Here is a 19,087-nt window from a genome sequence, read left to right as displayed (position 1 = left end):
GGGTATATTTTGTGAAATGATTATAAAATACAACATTATTTATTTACTCTTTTATTTTTACATTAATCAAGTAAATGTAAATTTTAAATCTTAATGACACGGGGTTAGAACAAGGCATGATACTTGATGTTGTTGATGTTTAAATCTGTTTCATTGTATGTATCACCCCCAAAATAACCCAGAATGGTATAAACCACCTTTCCGCGGCAAAACCGAAGAGCTAACATCATGGCGGCCTGAAGTTCGAACCAAACTTGACGCTCGCTGTACCAGCCGTGAGTCGCGCTCCCCCCTGCGCTTTCCATCCAAGCAAGTTTAGGACAACCTTAGATGAGTATAAAGACACACCAAGAGTCTCAAGGATGTCTCTGAGGCGATACCGTCGGGACCGTCTAGCCATCAAACTTTTTGAAGCCATCGGGCGGGACGATATCAGGTTCGTTAATAGATTTGTCACATTTAAAATTCGGACTTTGTAGCAGTTGTTTTGGATCTGGTTATCGTGCCAGCAGATGTTGTATACATTTGTATATCTTTATAATTCTGTCACTTTGTCTGGGAGTTTTCAAGGATAATCGTTTTAAGTAAAAAAGTGTGTGAAGTTCTGTTGTTTTCCCTCGGGTCGGATGGTCAGTGGTTTGGGGAAACCCCCATGGTACTAGTAACTTGACACATGTTCTGCGGTATTTCTTTAGCACCATGTGGTTTCTGTGGATAAAAAAGTTACTTATTTTCAGCTTTTGAATGACTTTCAGGTTATAATTTGTTACAACGATCGTCCACCAGCAATATATTAAAATTATGTTATCATGCTGTTACAGTAATGTTACTTTAATAATAGACCAATCATTTTGGAAATTAGCTGAAAAAAGCAACACACTTTTTCAGTCTCGTAAACAATTGAAAAGAAATCACTCACCCAGAAAGGACCAGAAAATTGTGCTTGAAAAGTTGTGTAGAAATTGTTTGCCAGGGTTCCAGGGTCAAACAAACACTGACTCCTGCAGAGCCACAAATCTAATTCGTCCTGCAACAATTGACCTGAATGACAATACAAACAATAGGTACTCTGTTATCTCATGTCTCCTTGTCCCGAGAGGTATGGAAGCTATGGTATTGTTATGATGGCCCAAATCTGATGACTGATACTTTATTTAGAGTTGGCCAGAGACTGACAATTTTCAGGTACACTACGTACAGGTACTCAGGTACAGGTGTATAGGTACAGGCCCCGACCTGTACCTGGACCTGAATAAGTTTGGTAAATTATCTGAAGTTATACATGTAGCTAACTGTCTTTTTAGTGAGAAATCTGCATGTTTTATTGAGGATTTACATGTACATATTCTGATCTAAAAAAATTATCTACAAGTTTCCTAAATCCTCAAGTGCAAGATGAATTTACCTAGCTTCAAAGAACAGGTGGGAAAGTTTATGATTTTCCGTCACGAAATCGACATGTAGTAAGTGACTTCTTGAAAGTGTGTATTTGTCTTCAACTTTTTATACTGTATGACTATGAGCAAAGCATTAAAAAGTTTTTGTATATACACTTCCTTTTTTTGTTAATAGGTCTTTCTGTTCCTTTTCCTGATTGTCATACAGCCAAGCGGAGACATTGCTGAAGAAAGGTGCCGACCCCAACCTGCTCTTACCCACACAAGGAGTCACACCTTTCCATCTGGCAGTGGGAGTGGATCGTGCACTGGACTTTGTCAAACTGATCCTCAGTTATGGGGGCAACCCCAATGTCAGGTAGGGTGACATGATGACATCTGAAGATTTTCTTGTTTGTTTGTTTGTATGAATTTATTCTGTTGTGAACTTGCTATTGTTGAATTTGTGCATCTTTTATGCCTAGTGAGTCGTGACCGCTAAATTTAGATTAGCCTACAAGCAAAATTTGCCCTGGAAAGTGCAGGTAAAAAGCACATGAAGAGGTCAAGATTTAAATTTTTCCTGGGGAGCATTTTTCCTTGACGCCCCTTAGGACACATTCATCCCAATGCCATGCGCCTTTGGCACTGGACATGGGATTTATTCAGTCAGCAATATCTCACACCCCATACAAAAGTTTCTGCCGCCACCTTTGATGTAACTATGGAACAGTACTTACAATGTAAATGTACCTTTTGACAGGGATGAGGAAGGAACCACACCAGTCCATGTGGCTGCATCCTGGGGTAAGCTGAAGTGTCTACAGCTGCTGATGGTCAATGGAGCAGATCCACACACCATCGACCAGGTCAGATCATCTTCCCTTCTTGAAGTTCTTCATCTAAACATAACTGTCAAATGTTTAAAAGGTAAATAAATTACTGGTAGTCCTGTAGCCTTTTTTTAGCCTTTTGGGTTGTAATCTATTGTGTCTAGGGCACAGTATTGGAAGGCAGAGTACATCCCTTTCCTTTCGCCACCTTTGACCTCCCCAACCAAAGTCAGGTACCCATATTTCACTTGGATGGTGTAAGGAAAGTTGTGTAAAGTGCCTTTCCTAAGGATAGTATCCATAGGAAAGGCACTTTAATCAAACAATGTCTAACCAAGAACGCCAGGAATCAAACCAGTGACCTCTCCATCTCATGTCTGCTAGCCTAGCCCCTCGGCCATTCGTTGCCACATCAGCAAATGTGTATAGATTGTAATGTGTCCTTGATGAATGTTGGTATTTTCCCCCAGGAGGGTCGTACAGCCCTTGACATGGCGCTGGACTATGGAGAGACCTTCTGTATCCAGGCCCTACAGGAGTATGAGCGGTCTGCCATGGAGATGGCAATGGATGATGTCATCCCTCAGTACAACTACAGTCAGTCAACTTCTATGAATTACATGTATTTAATGGAAATTTGTTTCATCTTTTGTTTATGAACTGTTGTAAAGAAACATCTGTGAGTTACTGATGTTTTTGCTGATACTACTAGTAGTGTCTTTTATTTCAAGGCTTGCTGTGTGGAGACGTGGTTGACTATGTGGAGGAGACCGCCTCCAACTCTGTGCCAAACTTTAGCTTCTCTCGTGACCTCAGCGCCATCAGTGCCCGTCTGCCCAGCTTCGGAGATGCCTTCTCATACAGCCGCATCTCCAGCTTTGGGGCTGGTCTCAATGCCTCCACATTCAGTGTTCCGGCAATGAGTTCTACCCGCATCTCAAACTTTGGTCCACCGATCAGCCCCTCAGATCTAGAGTCAAGCCATCTGACATGGAAAGAGGAAACTAAGCCAGTCAAACCAGGAGCTGCCCTTCCTAAAACCCCCAATAACACCCCTGAGAAAGCTGAAAAGAACAAACACAGGTCAAGTATATTTGGTGGATTCAGAGGAAACAACAGAGTTTCCCCCACAGACATGGAACCCACTCAGACTGCCAAATACAATGTAGAAGTCATGGAACCAGAAAAGCCCTATGTGGATGAGGTTGATTCATCCCATGTCATTCAAAGTCAGAACTTTCAACAGCCTCCATCCTACAAACACCTCTTTCCTAAGGACAGAACAGCATCTGCCTATCCAATTGGCAGGCCAAATCAGATGACTACTGGAGGTGAAGTGTCCTCCCCAGACCCAGATGTGTCCTTCCCTAAGCTGCAAGGCAGCACCGGTTTTCAAGTCAAGCCTGACGACAGGAGAAAAACTCAAGTCTACAAACGTCCAGGAACAGGGAACTTCACATATTCCGTGGACTGTGGCACGCAAGTCACCAGACCTTCTAAGCTTCCTCTTGTTGATTCTCCTAATGACCCACCAAGGAGAGCCACCCGATCATGGAGCAAGAGAGATGCGAAGGTAGGACCCATGGACGACATCCAAAAAGCAACACATGTTGAAACTAAGGACGTCAACACAGGAGTACAGGGTTACAGCTTGTTGGAGAGCTGCTTTCAAAGAAGAGGTTTGTCACACCTTGTAAACCAAACGCTCCACAAGCGCCTGAAAGACAAGAAAGATATCGATGTAGAGAAGATTGATGTAGAGAAAAAAGATGCTGGTACTTCCATGCACATAGACAGTCCAAGCAGAGACGCAGCAACATCCATGGCAGTTGACAGCCCCTGTAAATCCCCAGATGTATGCTCTCCAACTACAACTCCCATGAAGGATGCTAGCACCTCACCACTCATACTTCAAGAAAGAAAGTTCAAGTCTGGTGAACGGGAAGAAAAAGAGCAACAGAAGGTGTCTGAGAGGGTACCAGAAAGAGCAAATGAGTTCTTGGAATCAAAGAAAATGAAGAGATTCAACTCCAAGCAAGGCATAGACTGCACCTCTCCTGACAAGTCTATTGAGTTTGTGAAGTCTTCCAGTGAGTCCTGTGAGTCGGGCAGCGCCTTCCTAGAGAGGACGTCGGTCTGGGTCAGTGCCCTCGACGACTCCCTAAACTGTGAAGAGGACTGGGAGGAAGATGACAACAAGTCCCCTGTTCCAGTGCCTACTGAAGACAATCCTGAAGACGTAAGGAAAACAGCAGATAAGGAGGATGATACACATGACAATAGTGGCCCTACTTTTGATGGTAACCCTGATGACAATCCTGATGTTGTACACACTTCCAATGTAAAGGATGATCAGCAAGATGACCAGAGTGATGACAGAAGAAGTGAAGACAAAAAAGACAAAGAAAGAGAAGCACAAACGAAAGGTCTAGAGGACAGTACTGAAAGCACTGCTCCACTCGACAAAGGCTTTGTGGAAGAAACTGTACTAAAATCTGCTGGTAGACAAGAAGAAATGATGGAAGACAATAAGGGAGAAATAGGGGCAACTAATGATGAGACCAGCCATGTAGAAGAGCCTTCAGAAGGCCACATTTCTACACATGAAGAGAGTACTGATGATTCTGTAGATGAAGCTGTGGAAGAAGAAATGGCTGAAGAAGATGAGGATGAAGGAGATGATGGTGATAATGAAGAAGATGATGATCATGAAGATGGGTCCGTTAGCCATAATGATGATCATGAAGATGGGTCTGTTAGCCATAATGATGAAGTGGACACACAGATAGCAGTGCAACCGGAGGCCACAAGTATGTTAGAGGATCTGACAACAGTCACTGCTATGGAGGAGGAGGAGGTGCAAGTATCAGGAGGAGAAGAGGAGGAGGAGGGATGGTCAGAAGAGGAGAACAAAGGGTCGGAAGAGGAGGATACAGTGTCTGATGACAAGGAAGAAGACCAATCCTCAGACTGTGAAGAGGATGAGGACACAGAGAGGGAGTTCTCTACTCCTGGGGATCCATGCATGAGACACCAGGACAGTCCATCTCTGGAAACAAAGGACGACAAAATCACCAAACAAGACAGAGAGAGTGTGAAGGGGAAGGAAGATTCTTCAGGAAATAAAGTACAGCCAACAGTTGACACTGCATCTGGTGTTAAAGGAGTAGTGAATGAAAGTGAAAAGCCTTCCATTTCAGCTGGAACATCTAGAAGTGAGCCCGTATCAGAAATGACTAACTTGGTAGATACTTTGTCCAAGAAGCTCAACATAGGGTCTAGTTCTAGTACAAACAAGCCTGAACCATCCAAGGATGACCAGACACAAGGGGAGCAGAAACAAGAAGAGAAGAGTTTCCTGGACTACTCCTTCTCAGAAATATTCAGGAGAAGGCTGAGTAACACGCTTCTGTCAAGAAGAGGTCAGCTTGTAGCTGGGGAAATGTCTGTAAGTGAGAGCCAGATAGGTGCTGTCCAACAACAAGGCTTTCCTGCTAGACAGAGATTTTCAGATGTACAGAAGAAGAGCAGTGTTAAATTTGACTATTCTGTAACAAAGTTGCCCTCAGCAGATGCAGCTGCTGGAGAAACATATGGCATGCCATCTAAGTGGGCACCTGGGGTACAAAGGCCAGGGTGCCTGAAAACCTCTAGTGCCACTCAGTCAAGCAAAGCTGCTGTGCCTTCAGACACCAGACAATCAAAGAGTGAAGGTGGAGAGAAAGAGCCTAGAGTTCATTTTATGATTTCTTCTCATCCAAGAAACCTTAGAGGTTTTGATAAAGAGTACGAAAGTCCTGGGATGTCAGACCATTTCAAGGAGAGACTTGGCCACAGGTTTGCACATGTTCAAGGAGCGGATGTGGCTGAAGACAGCCCAGACAAAAGTGAGTATTGTACCCCTGTTTCAGACCCAAGACTTCTGAAAGACCCACTTGTGAAAACTGGAACTGATGCAAGGAGAATCGATAGCAGCCTACTTGGCAGCTCTGTAGGCAGTTGTAGAAAAAAGCTTCTTGGTTCGTTTGCAGAGGTGAGCAATGTGACCAAAGAAGATGCAAGCCCAGTGACTGCCTCTCAAACTACAACCATGTCTGTCTCCTCAGACACCCAACTCATTCCTGAAGAAGGTATCAAGACTACTAGCAATGGAGTTGCCGATGATGACTTCAAGACCAAATATTTGATCAACTACGCAGACAAGTTGAAGAAAAGTATACTACTGAACCCTCCTAAATGGAAGCCATATGAAGGCAGAGACCCCCTGACAGAGGAGGAAGAGACCTTGAAGGCTAGCGGTACCCTGTCCCCCGGCTCAGCCACTCTGGTGTACAACAGTGTGGACCACACTGGTGATGAGGCACTGCTCCTTGATGGTGGACTGGTAGAGAGAAGGAAGCAGCTGCTACAGGCAAAAGCAAGATATATGAGTGACATTAACAGTAGAAGTATGGAGGGGTCAACCAGGTCTGCGGGTGTGCATTCTAAGTGGCAGGATGCTGCATCATCCTCGACTCAGGCCTTTGACCCCAGCAGTTGTCAGTCTTCTGACATGGACACTTTAGATGGAGACTTCAGAAGAAAGCTCATGTTGAGGACCAAGTCAAATGTCAGTGAGCAGAGTAGTGTTCCTTCATATCTTGTTGACCATGACCAGGAGACCATTCCCTATGCAGTGTGGGTTCCCAAAGGCTACAAAGGAGCCAGGCCCTCCCACGGCCAGGGTGATGACTCCAAGGTGGCGTTCAGAAGAAGACGGGCAGAGAATGCCAGGAAGTTCACGTGCTTGAACAGATCGCGGAGAGACAGGTCAGACCTGATGTCAGACATGGAGTTCCTCACCTCAGACAACACTACAGATGAAAGCTTACAGTCCATGCTGGGACTAGACAAAAATCGTTATGCACAAATCTTCAAGAAACCTGCCTATCACTTTGAAAAGTCAGTTGTAACAACTGATGACAGCATGCAGTCTGTGGATGAGAGGCAGACTACTCAGCGATTCATCCATCCTACTCCAGGACCACAATATCACTTAACAGACGGGGCGTCCAATAGGTCATTGATGACATCTGACGACAGTCTCCCATTAGGTGATCATGATCGGTACTCCCAGCGTTACATGAAACCTCCTCCTGCTCCTGTACCCTCGAAGGATGCATATCCTCCAGAGATAGATTTTGCTCCCTACAGTCAGCCCTCCAGTGAAACTGAAAGTCTTTCCAGTCAGGAGCAGGAATACCATGTGGAAAACGAGGTTAGCCCATTTGCAAAGACAAGGCGCTCCTTTGATCCTGATGCCACTGTGGAGTACCTATACACCGACAATGGTGATGGCACAGCACTTATCGAGCGTAGGTGTCCCTCTATGTCAGGCTCCTCCCACTACAGTACAGCCTTAGAGGACCAGTCCACTCTTAGCTGTGAAGACACCATCCTGTATGACTGGAAGGCCTACTTCACCGCGGAGAGCGAGGCAGAATCGGAAGCAGAGGTGGTCCACATTCCCGTTGAGTTACAGCGGCTGAGCGACCAACAGCTGCGGGTGAGGCTGGAGGCACTAGGGGAGCTGCCCGGCCCCATCACCAACTCCACACGAAGGCTGTACCTGCTCCACCTGGTCAAACTCCTCAAGGACCCAGCTATGGTTCGCTTCACCAGCCAGCAACACTCAGGTGGGTGGAACATTCTTGTTGTATGACGCATTGACTTTATCTGAAGAAAAACTGTAGGATCAATTACTGTAAAAGGGAAAATCTTCACGGGGATTTAAATTCATGGTAGGGAGAAAATGGGGGTGTTCGCAGTGGTCGCGGTTGAAACAAGGGGATAAGCGAACAAAAATTTTCGTGCTGGTTTTAAGTTTGCGGTAAAGGGGTCCCAGCCGTGAACTTACAACCACCATGAACATTATCCCTTTTACAGTATTTTAAACTGAATGCTTGAAGCCGTGAGTAGTTTGTGTGGTTAAGATTTTGATCTGTAGGTATTGATAGAAAATGTATTTATTAGCATCAAATCTGTCACAATAGCTGTTGTCAGTATAGATGTCCAGTTTAATGCTGTTTATCATGTTTTGCTTTTGGCACTTGTTTCCATGCAATAAAATGTCCCATGATCCTCCAGGATACCTCCCCGAGCTGGCAGCCTGTTTCCACGGCAACCCAGTGAAGGACATGATGGAGGAGGAGGAGGTTCTCTCCCGGCAGTTTGAGGATCCACAGAGGATGTGGAGGGAAGGTCGCCTCAAGTCCTCCTTTAACTACCTTCTGTTGGACCCAAGGGTCACCAAGAACCTCCCAGCTAGGTCAGTTGTACTTGAGCATATATGTTGTCCATCATTCTACAATATAACTAAAAGTCAAATAGTTTGTCTTTTGTTAAATTCCATATGTTTGAACTTGTTTGTAGTACCTAGCAGTATGTCATTACTCTTGACTTATAGTGTATGAATGAAGCCCTGTCCTTTTACTGTTTGTTTGTTTGTTCATAAGTAACTCCGGGATTGATTTGAATGTTTTTTTCTGTCAACATTGAAAAATTAGTCCTAGTGTCTATAATGGGAAAAAGCGGTTGTTAAAGTTTCTTTATATAACAGTGTATTCAACTTTCCTTTCAGGGGCAGGCACATGACTGACATGGAGATATTCAAGATTTTCATATCATCCATCTTCTACATTGGGAAGGGAAAGAGGGCACGGCCATACGCTCACTTTGGGGAGGCCATACAGCAGATGGAGAAGCCAAAACACAATGTAAGACTACTTGGAGAAGAATTTGTACAATGCCTTAATGGCTAGCAAGCAGTCACTTTTTATGAACCTGTTTGAATGTATAAGTTGTAAAATGTATTATGTTTGTGGAATAAGTGCCTTGTTATCCAAAGGCTGAGGCTATTACAAAGGGCTAGCCCGGCTGGCAAAGACAGTACAAATGGAATGCTGTACTTGTTGTATCAGCTAGATGTGTTTATTTTCCTCAGCCAAGTGCCAAGGTGAAGCACATCCTGGACATCTGGGCCAGTGGGCTGGGTGTGGTGTCCCTACACTGTTACCAGAGTGTCATCCCTGTGGAGGCCTATACTAGGGAGGCTTGTATGGTGGAGGCCTTCGGTATGTACTTATGTTGTTGTGCAGTCTCATATTGGATGTTACAATATTTTCAGTTAGTTATAGATCATTGTACACACATGTCCACTGTTCCTTTGTAAAAAAAGGAAGGTCAAGGTAGTCCCATAGCCTTTTTGGCTAGGGCACAGATGTGTGGCTAAGGCACGGTATTGGAAGGCGGAGCCCATCCACTGCCTTTTACATCCCCAACCTAAGTCAGGCATCCATTTTTACACTTGGGTGGAGTGAGGAAAGTCACTCCACCCAAGGGCACAGCATTGGTGGCATGTCAGAGGACTTGAACCCAGGACCTCTATCTGGGTTCTGGGCCAATAGTAACTGACTTGCGATGCACAATGAACTGCATTGATATTTGTTCCAATGTTATCTATTTGTTCATGGAACTTGATAAAGAACGGCTTTCCTATTTGCTACACTACATGTAGGTCTGAGCAGATTGACCAATAAGAAGAAGGGAGACTACTATGGTGTAGCGGCCACGTGGAGAGCGAGGAAGAAGAGGCTGATGGGAGTTTACCTGCTGAAGAAGGCCATGCAGATCTTCTTGAGTGAGGGGGAGAGACAGATCAGGCCAGCTGATGTCAAGATTGGGCAGTGATGTCTGTTTAACTGCCTCAAAATGTCAACACTACAGCTTTGAATGAGTATGGACAGTACTTAACTTGAATTATATGTCTCTTGACAATCTTGATTGCAGCACCCTGAATATGAAATTACTTATGAAAAATTCTCTCTCTTGACAATTTCTGACCAATAATTCCAGGTATTCAGAATTCATGAACATTGTTACTATTGCTGACAAAACATTGAGTAGTATGATTACTATTGATTAGGTATACTGTTGTTACCCGTAGCATGAAATGATTGTTACTGAAACCTACAGGTTCTGCAGAGAAGGAAGTCCACAATATTTACTGGACTGGCTTACAGGCTGTAACAGTTAAATGTTCAGTTGTTCAAACATTTTAGATGATGCAGTTTTTAGATTAGTGACTTTTCTGCCTTACCTCAATGTGGAAAGTAGTGTCATGAATGGGCAATTTCTTGTTTTTATTCTGAAATGTGATGTCAAGAGATGTTAGAAACCATACAGTTCAACACTAGTTCCTAGCTGTGCATTTAGAGGAAGTTAATCCACACCATATCAGTTTGAAGCACTTTGTTGTGAAAGTTTTGTTATCTATTGTAGATTTGTAAATTTGTCACATCAGAGCGTTGCTGTTTGAAGACTAGTTGCAGCTTTACGTTGTTATTATTTACTTGTTTTCCATACTGTACAGTTATTGCACTGAAGACTACAAGGTTTGTAGTTTGTTAAAAAAAGTTGTAAAGCAAGGTTTTATTTTTTGTACCAGAACATGATTGTAAATGTTTTATGATCAAGATTTTATGTAAATATGATTTAAATCTTTTGTTCTGCAACCAAGTTGTACGTGAAAGTTTGATTTTATCTTTATTTGGTATTAAGTTCTGTTCACAACCACCTGTTGATGTATGACACAGTGATATGAATTGGTCTCAGGAATTACCAGTGCCATGTTCTAAATGGTAATAAAATCAATGTTATGCCAAAGGCAATGAACGATTTGTCTTTGTATGTATAAGTGCACATTATGCCATTATCACTGCACATTTTTTTGCCTTCTAGCTTTGTAGGTACACAAGTACTCTACGCGGATAATGACCATACACACTTTTTCAGTTTCCCACCCACCCAGGTAGACATTTTGACTTACATCACTTTCCAATTAAGACTTTCTGACCAATAATACATGCACCAGGCTTGGTTAGGTCAGTCTTCCAATGCATTGTTATCTACATAGAACATAATTCTTCAAATATCTAAACTACATGATCATGTGCACCTTTGTCTTTCACTACCTTAACTGTGTATTAGTACTACTATGAACTGCCACGCACATCTACCAGATACATTTAGTTTTAAAATAAAACATAGCCAAAAAATGCTTTCTAATTCTTTAAAAAAATAATTGCAAAAAGAGTATTCATGAAGATTTTTATTTTATAATCTTGACAGATCTCAGATAACAGCAGTTCTTTTTACTAGCCCCATCCCTCATACGATTCAGAATATGATACAACATAAAAGTGCTATTTGAGTAGAAATATCCAAATTCGCCCTAAAACTAGCCGTAATGATTATGACTGTTCTTGCAGTATTTTCAAGACTATCAGCCAAAGCTGTACACTTTTTCCCAAACCAGCAACGAACTGAACTAACTTCTTTGTACAGTATTCTTGTAGATTTGATAAGCTGTCAGCTTTACCAGGAATAAGTTGCTTTATGACCGGGTGGAAAGTTGGTGCTAAATGGCCATGGTCACGTGTTACTTACTTAAACAACAAAATTCTCTAATTGGATTCTATTTCATACAAAATCAGCATTGTGGTGTATCGTATGTAATATAAATATATCCTAACTCACACTTAGGAAAACATCAAATAATGCAAATTTCTTTTTCACTTGGAATTTTTCCCCCACTACACTGATCACTGATAAGAATAGCACAAATAGTCATGACCTTCATAAACTACTGACTTAAAAAAGTTTTCGACTTCTCAAACTTGATGACCAAGCCAAGGGAATAAGGTAGGGGAACTCTCAGTAGCACACATAAAAAGAAACATGGAACAAATTCAATCAGAATGTCCAGCACAGATGGAAAAAGAAACTGTTTCTTCACTTTTGTCACCTTCAGGAAAACACTGTCATTGTTTCAGAATTGATATGTACATGCTGTTACTCTCTTCTTGTATTTTGGAGTGTCAGAACTAGTTCCATGTTCATGAAATACTTCTATTCATACAGTAGTACTGAATGTGATCTTTCTACAGCAGCCATATTTCGCACAGGAGGATCATGTACATTTTTTGAACTTTGATTGGTAGTATCATTACATATATCAGTCATGTAACACTAGGAAATGATTGTTTGAATAAAAAAGTCCACAAATTGTGGAAGACTCCTTTATACCAATGACCATGCACAAAGATGAATGGTAGTAAAAAGCAAATGATTTCAAAAAAGCCATTGACATTGGTCCAAGCTAACAAGAAACAGATGTGATGATATATATCTAGACATACATTTATACCTGATTTTTAAGTTCAACAAGTCTTCCCTTACCCTCCCCCCCTTATCAACTTCACCAATACAAATATCAAGTTGACACATATCAATCGATCCAGGCTATGTTATACAGCAGACAAAGTGCAACAGAAAACAAAAAGGTTTTCAAGTCTTTAAAATCCTGGTTGACTTTCTTTTCTTTTTTTCTTTGGGTAGACTGATGAGGACATTATAGGTATGTGTAAGCTATCTGCGCTAATAAGGACTACCCTTAGTCAAACATAGACTTTTGCTGACTTCTTGATTATCTGGGATCTAGGCTGTTGTCCATGTCCATGTCCGTTCGACTTCCATCCAAGCTTTTTCTGCAAACTGGGCACGTGTTGTGCTGAGAGAGGGAGGAAGGAAGATCATTTGCTTGAGAAGAAATTTATCTCTTATGTTTTTGAAGTCACCATAGATCCATCGTTCCTTCAGTCCCTTGTAGTGGGAAGCAAGCTTCCTGGCTGTTTCAGTAGCAGGGATTGCTAGCCCTTCCCTTCTAATGTGCTCAAGGCACCTTCTGAATACGGGACACCCATTTTACGTCCCTTGCAAAGGTATAAAGCCTTTCAACTGAGTAACAATCTCTTTATGTTCCATGAGGTCAATAAAAAACAACAACTAAAAAGACAGACTGAGAAAAACAAACCAAACCAAATTTCACTGTAGTCTATTACATTGTCGGCCAAAAATTATTTTGGGATTTGAATACATAGAGGTATGTAATCACAAATTTACAAAGTTCCAGCGATTTGTTATGGTTACTTACCATTTCTAGCCATGGTACAATACAGTCTGAATGATAACAATGGCCACAGGGTAGCTGCCTTATCCTCTCATCCAGGTGATAATCTTCTTTACACACAGTACACTCCAATCCATTATCTGGTAGGGAAAAGCAACATCGTAATGTATGATGAAACTTTCCTCAGCTCTTCACAAGTTTTATATCTAAATGGTCCAGGGCTGTCTCCGGGAACCCGTCTCTCCGTGCTGGGATGGAAATTTACTTGTTGGAACCAAAACCATTTCACCTGGACTGTCCTTAACTTCATGACATGAAATTGAAGAATATGTATTTTTGTTAGCAGAAAATGACAGATTTAACAACGAAAAATTAACAACATGGGCTTCCAAACATTGAGTGAGATGGAAAAAAATGTAAAGCTGGAGACAGCCCTGCTAGTTTCCCATACATTCCCATCCCAGGAATATGGTTTATACGGTTTGTCATAGAAACAAGAACCTGACAAGAAACTGAAGAATTTTAAATGTCCAAAACATATCATAAAAAGAATCTATACTCAAAATTTCCCTTTTAACTCTCTTCATGAATCTAAGACAAAGATTGCAATGTGTTACAAATAAGATACATGGTTGATTGAGTGGTTTTTGTTTGGGAAGACTTACCAACTTGTTCCTGGATGATTGTTACTGTAGGGAGGGCGTCTATCATCTTCTTGTCAGCTGGAGGGGGACCTGTTCCATCCAGTTGGTTCAGTAACTGAAACAAACGTGCAGCAAAATTAGATATCAGAGGTCAAACTCCACAAAAGGGTACATAAGTAAAAGTATCATATACCAGAGACATTCTAAATCAGCAATGTCTCTCATATCCCATCTAACTGATTCTTCAGGCTTTGGTTCAGTCAGCTATGGAAAGGCATTCACCTGCAGGGTTGGAGAAGTCCATTGTTCTGATTGCCCAGTCAAGTAAAAACCACAGATTAGACAAGAGGGTGTCCTCCTGTATTTGCCCGATTGGGCCAGTGATTTTTTTGGATGCCCAACACTTAAGTTTAGAAATTAAGAAATTGGACACCCCAGTGAAGCGGTGTCATGCTTTTTTACTGAAAATAAAAGAATTTCCATGCTGCAAGTAAAAATGCATAGAAATATGTCATTTAATTTTGGGCCAGTTTGAATTTTTTTTTTAAATTGTCCAACCCTGACAAGACCACACACCACAGCCAGAAGCCACACCAGTCTGCTCTGGTACAGATGTACTTAGAGTTAGATGATTACCTGGGTGATGATGGCATCCAGGCCTCCTGGTCCCCACGCGTAGTCACCGGGGTTCCCATGGAGATTGAAGAAACCCCTGTGATGAAGACAAACAGAGGATTCATGACAAGCAAATGAGCAGAAAAATCAATCTTAGGTTGCCTTCTCTTTCCACATGTGGCTTCTAATAGTTCTATATGCCTAGCTTAGGTGTGTTATAGTGTCAATTTTGTCTCAAAATTAGACTTAACTTCTCCTATGTCTAAAGACAAGAATAAGTTGCTGCTTAATCCAAGACGCACATTTACCCGACAACACACAAATTAGATATCATCATGAACATCTAAAATATTATCTTATATAAATTTGAAATGATGGCAAGGACTTTGAACTACTTACGCTGGGAGACCTCCAGTCCCTGACTGTAATACTGGTAAAAAATAGAAGAAGGAAATCATTTTTACCTTTAGAAGTAAACAAGCCAATGTTATTTCACATTATGACCAGAGACAGTCCTAAACTAGGTTTCTCAGTAGTTGATTAATGAGGAACACCATTCAATCAGTTATACCCCGACAGGTACTACAGTAACACCCCTTACTATGGGCTCATACATGCATGAAGCAGAAGTCATCAGTGGGGAGCAATTCAAGCAGGAATGGATGAACATGACACAGAAAGATGAGAGGTCCAAAATTATTAAGATGTGCAGTTGATAGGTATTTCCCATACTTTTGTTCATGTGTGTAAAACTACAAAACAAGATATCCTACTAAATGACAAACAGAAGGATCGCTTTCTTCTAACAAGCATACTTTGTGTTTGATGTTTTATTAGGTTTGATAGGGGAAATATGTTCCCAAATAAATGGTGAGGACACCTAATCCTTAGACACACATTGCACACTTGTCACAACACAGAGAGGAAATTTATAAAACATAAGGACATCAGATGGCACAACAGGAGTCATTTCCTGCATGTGAGCACAACACTTGTTGACAGCACGCAAGAGACAGGAATGCAAGATAAAGCAAAGACAGAGGGACATCAGAACTGAACACAGCTGAAACTCACGACAAAGAATACATACAGACTGGTGGGTAAAGCCCAGTACCTGCTGCCCCTCCTAGTCCTCCTAACAGCTGCTGGATGATACTAGGGGGGAATCAAAGACACAAGAACTCATCACAATGTTAGAGTGTATAAACTCTATCAATATGGGCCATGTTATACACATGATATCAAGTCTATCACTGAAGTACTGTACACATGAAGCTCTTATTCAGGTATCTGCATCACTGGTGAACACTTTTTATTACATACATGTTGTATTCATCTAATTCAACCTTTAAACACCTCAGTAAAACTCAAACATACTTTTACATCTCCTTATGTTATGATTATGATCCGAGATTCATTATTTGGGAATAATTGCACTGGTCCATCTAACCTATCGATTAAGGTCTACGGAAAAAAAGTTGGGTGCACAACATAAAATAAAGTAGAAGGTCATAAAAACCCTACACAAATATCTAGGACTAGTAGGAGCACCAGTGTGCCCTTGGCCCAAAAGTGCACAGCACCAATTTTGGTCATTTGGGTGCATAAAAGTGCATACGCACCCAGCATTTCTAGCCTTGCACAGGTAGTAAATACAAATGTTTTAATTCAATCTATACCATTTGATTACAATCTGAAATAATCAGACATTTCAAATGTCCATCCAACATCTTTCATCTATGATTGAATGGGATGGACATCTGAAACGTCTGACATTTTCAGATTGTAATTCAGTGATTCAGATTGACTTAAAATATCCTTATTCAATTCCTGCATGAGTAATAGTCACAAACATATAGACAAAGCTGTACCTCTCTAGTGCTGGTGACCTGTCTATGCCCCTGTGTGAGGCAGGTCTTGTTCTGAAGCGCAGCTGTGTCCTGGGCAGTCGTGTTCTCCTGTCGCGTATGTCCCTTTCTCTGTCCGCAGAGCCCCGACCCGGCTCCGTCAATGATGGGTCCAGACCCAGGAAAGTCCTACTCCATAACTGGATGAAACATGTTATACTCGATATTAGAACATCATTAACCTTCTCCCTGGTGACTAACTCTCTGACCAATAGAGAATGGGGTGCCAAACAGCTACCTCAGAGGGCAAAAGGTTAAAAGCCCTCAGACACCACTGAGTCACAGAAATTTACATGTATCATCAACCATCAACCAGTTTCTCTTGAAGTATAGTAGGTGATCTGATTTCTGGCACCCTAGATGATCTAGTTTCTTGGACAGCTACTTAGCTGGTGATGCCACCTGCAAGAACTGTACCCTTCAATGCTATAAGTGGTCCGTAAAACTACACCAAGCCCATCTTGGTCAAAACATACAAATGTAAAACAAAAACTTACAAAAGCAGGAATATGACTGAGGTACCTTAATTCCATTATTGGTTGAACAGCTGCATGTGTATTTTGATGGACAATGATTTTTACTTTACCTCTGCAAATTGCTCTGCTGGGTTGACATCAATGTTATTGGGGCCATCTTCATCATCCTCCCTGGTAACATGTAGACATAAACAGTCATTCATGAATCATGTACACACAAATTAACCCTCTCCAAATAACCCAGACATTATGGTAACTCAAGTGTAAGGATAATCTTGTGCACTGCATGTCTTAGCAGTCTCAGACATAAAAACCTGCCTACATGCAGCATGAAAGTTAGTAATTTATGCTACACCCAATTACATGGTACTGTTGTATAGTATAGTAACACTTACTACCATCCTTGCTAACAGCTGCAATACTTCTGAGCATCACATAATTTTTTTTTTGATTATCTTCAGTGTGAATTTCCAGATTCTCTCTCTACTATCAACTTATCATTTAAACTTTGCAAGCAATTTTACTGATTCAGAGTCTTTGCTGGATGTAGAGTAAAGGTACAACAGTTGCCAATTCTAATTTATATTTAATTTTTTTCTTAACAAGATGAAACAAGGAGGATACTAAAAGTGTCTCACCCTGATGGCTCGAACGTGTTGTCTGTCAATTCTTCTATGAAACCTGAGTCACATCTTGGGCAGGTATAGTCCTACAAGAAAAGGAGAAAAGATGAACAACAGTCAACACAGTTACCTAGCAAGGCTTGGACGAATCCATCTTGTATATATGATATTATGAGGGGATGGGAAACACTTTATAATATAAATGAGGGGGGTGGGGCATAAAATTGAATTGCACCGAATCTTGCTATGATGTTTACTGATTCAAAATCAAAGCTATTCCTGTGCTTCCTGTCAGGAACATCCTGTCAAAAGCCATTCAAAAATTGAATACATTGGCAGGTGATAATCACATTGAAAGGGGCAGAAGGGTCAAAACCTTTTCCTGACTAGCCCCTCAAAACATTATACAATCAGACCAGCTAGTCAAATGGTACAATAAAATATATCTACATAATTATGCAGTAGATATACCACCACAGAATTGTGCTTTCACTTTCAACTTTGCATTGATCCCATTGGGTAAATTTGTATTTGTTGGAATTTCAGATGTAATTTCATAAACACTACTTTCACATTTCACAACACAAATGATGGTAATGAAATATTAAGGTATGCATATTCCTGATCTCTTGATTTGTTCGACGTTTAGGTCGCTCTATTGAGAAATAATGGGGGATACAAAATAACATCTAGCACCAAGGAGTTAAGTACAAATTATCCAAAACCTTTTTGGAAGGGGGGGGGGGGGTACCTATGGCCTATGGAAACTTGACACATCATACAACAGTTTGTCGGCCTTCTCATGTTATGAAATTGCCTAAACGTGCACAGTATCGATTGGCAATTCTTAACCAGCACATATGACATATTCGGGGTTTTCCGGTGGCCATCTTCGGTCTAAGGTGCAAGGTGTGTTGTTTCGCCGGCCACAGATTCTTTCCCGGCTAGGAGACACGTCAATGATACATAATACATATTTGAGAAGTCAACATATCTATTATAGTTTAAGTCTTAAAGGCTTCATGTTAGGAATCACCCTGAAGGAGACACAACGGAAGAGCATCTTAATGATAAAATTACATCATCGTTTGAATGTGTAATTTTTCCATCCGTGCTCCCAGGCAACAGACGAAGGTCGGAACAAGCCGTAAATAAACAGTACCCAGGCACTTTTCAACAACCAATGAATATCGAAATTGTGGACAACAAAATAAACGTTTATTTTGGAGACCTACCGGAAGCTTAGGTTGTACTTCTTGTGTACATTGATGGCAAAAATACACCGATCCTGCTGAAGACTGGTCGACAGCAGCCTCCGCCATCTTGGAATCCTATCGTCAGAATGACGTCACCAAATCACGTTTCTATCTTCACTCTCGCGTGTCAGGTTGATGGGAACGAGACCTAGAAACGAGAAACGGCGAGACGTCAGGACGATCAGTCACGATCTCGACCCCAGGCTGTGGTTTATCACTGCGGCAATATAATGTAATTTGCCTACATGTCACAGATGTTGATTTCTGCCAACGGACACACGCACACATGAAAACAAAGCTACTAGGATTTATACTAGAATAGATATTAAAGTTGTTAAGGTTTTATATC

The 19,087-nt window shown here is 41.5% G+C and overlaps 2 protein-coding genes across 3 annotated transcripts; one reads left to right on the top strand and one right to left on the bottom strand.

Moving 5' to 3' along the window:
* The first annotated feature begins 198 nt into the window (after positions 1-198).
* LOC136428101 (serine-rich adhesin for platelets-like) lies at positions 199-10,917 on the top strand. Its single transcript, XM_066417388.1, has 9 exons — positions 199-436; positions 1,606-1,755; positions 2,140-2,245; positions 2,680-2,806; positions 2,941-7,884; positions 8,336-8,516; positions 8,829-8,964; positions 9,192-9,321; positions 9,765-10,917. The coding sequence occupies exons 1-9, from the start codon at positions 363-365 to the stop codon at positions 9,935-9,937; spliced, it is 6,021 nt and encodes a 2,006-aa protein (XP_066273485.1). The 5' UTR covers positions 199-362; the 3' UTR covers positions 9,938-10,917.
* Positions 10,918-11,342: 425 nt separating this feature from the next.
* LOC136428106 (E3 ubiquitin-protein ligase RNF115-like) lies at positions 11,343-18,852 on the bottom strand. 2 transcript variants are annotated; one of them, XM_066417397.1, is made up of 10 exons: positions 18,718-18,852; positions 17,498-17,568; positions 16,970-17,030; positions 16,348-16,523; positions 15,567-15,631; positions 14,876-14,906; positions 14,498-14,573; positions 13,883-13,976; positions 13,242-13,357; positions 11,343-12,818 (listed from the first exon to the last, which is right to left on the bottom strand). In XM_066417397.1, exons 1-10 carry the CDS (start codon positions 18,802-18,804, stop codon positions 12,735-12,737), a joined length of 861 nt encoding a protein of 286 aa, XP_066273494.1. In that variant the 5' UTR covers positions 18,805-18,852; the 3' UTR covers positions 11,343-12,734. The 2 variants fall into 2 exon arrangements, with proteins under 2 accessions (XP_066273494.1, XP_066273495.1); XM_066417398.1 differs by having other exon boundaries at positions 15,591-15,631.
* Positions 18,853-19,087: the final 235 nt, after the last annotated feature.

The sequence above is a fragment of the Branchiostoma lanceolatum genome, chromosome 2 (assembly GCF_035083965.1).
Source record: "Branchiostoma lanceolatum isolate klBraLanc5 chromosome 2, klBraLanc5.hap2, whole genome shotgun sequence".
NCBI lineage: Eukaryota > Metazoa > Chordata > Leptocardii > Amphioxiformes > Branchiostomatidae > Branchiostoma > Branchiostoma lanceolatum.
Note: the sequence above shows the minus strand (reverse complement) of the source record. Positions and strands in the feature narration are given on the sequence as shown.

What these genes read in the sequence shown, in the direction of transcription:
- LOC136428101 (XM_066417388.1), top strand. Translation starts at nt 363, where the DNA reads ATGTCTCTGAGGCGATACCGTCGGGACCGTCTAGCCATCAAACTTTTT. An exon ending in ATCGGGCGGGACGATATCAG is followed by an intron (nt 437 to 1,605) that starts GTTCGTTAATAG and finishes ATTGTCATACAG; the next exon opens with CCAAGCGGAGACATTGCTGA. An exon ending in CATCCCTCAGTACAACTACA is followed by an intron (nt 2,807 to 2,940) that starts GTCAGTCAACTT and finishes TTTTATTTCAAG; the next exon opens with GCTTGCTGTGTGGAGACGTG.
- LOC136428106 (XM_066417397.1), bottom strand. Translation starts at nt 18,804, where the DNA reads ATGGCGGAGGCTGCTGTCGACCAGTCTTCAGCAGGATCGGTGTATTTT. An exon ending in AAGTACAACCTAAGCTTCCG is followed by an intron (nt 17,569 to 18,717) that starts GTAGGTCTCCAA and finishes CTTTTCTTGTAG; the next exon opens with GACTATACCTGCCCAAGATG. An exon ending in TGGATGCCATCATCACCCAG is followed by an intron (nt 13,977 to 14,497) that starts GTAATCATCTAA and finishes CGTTTGTTTCAG; the next exon opens with TTACTGAACCAACTGGATGG.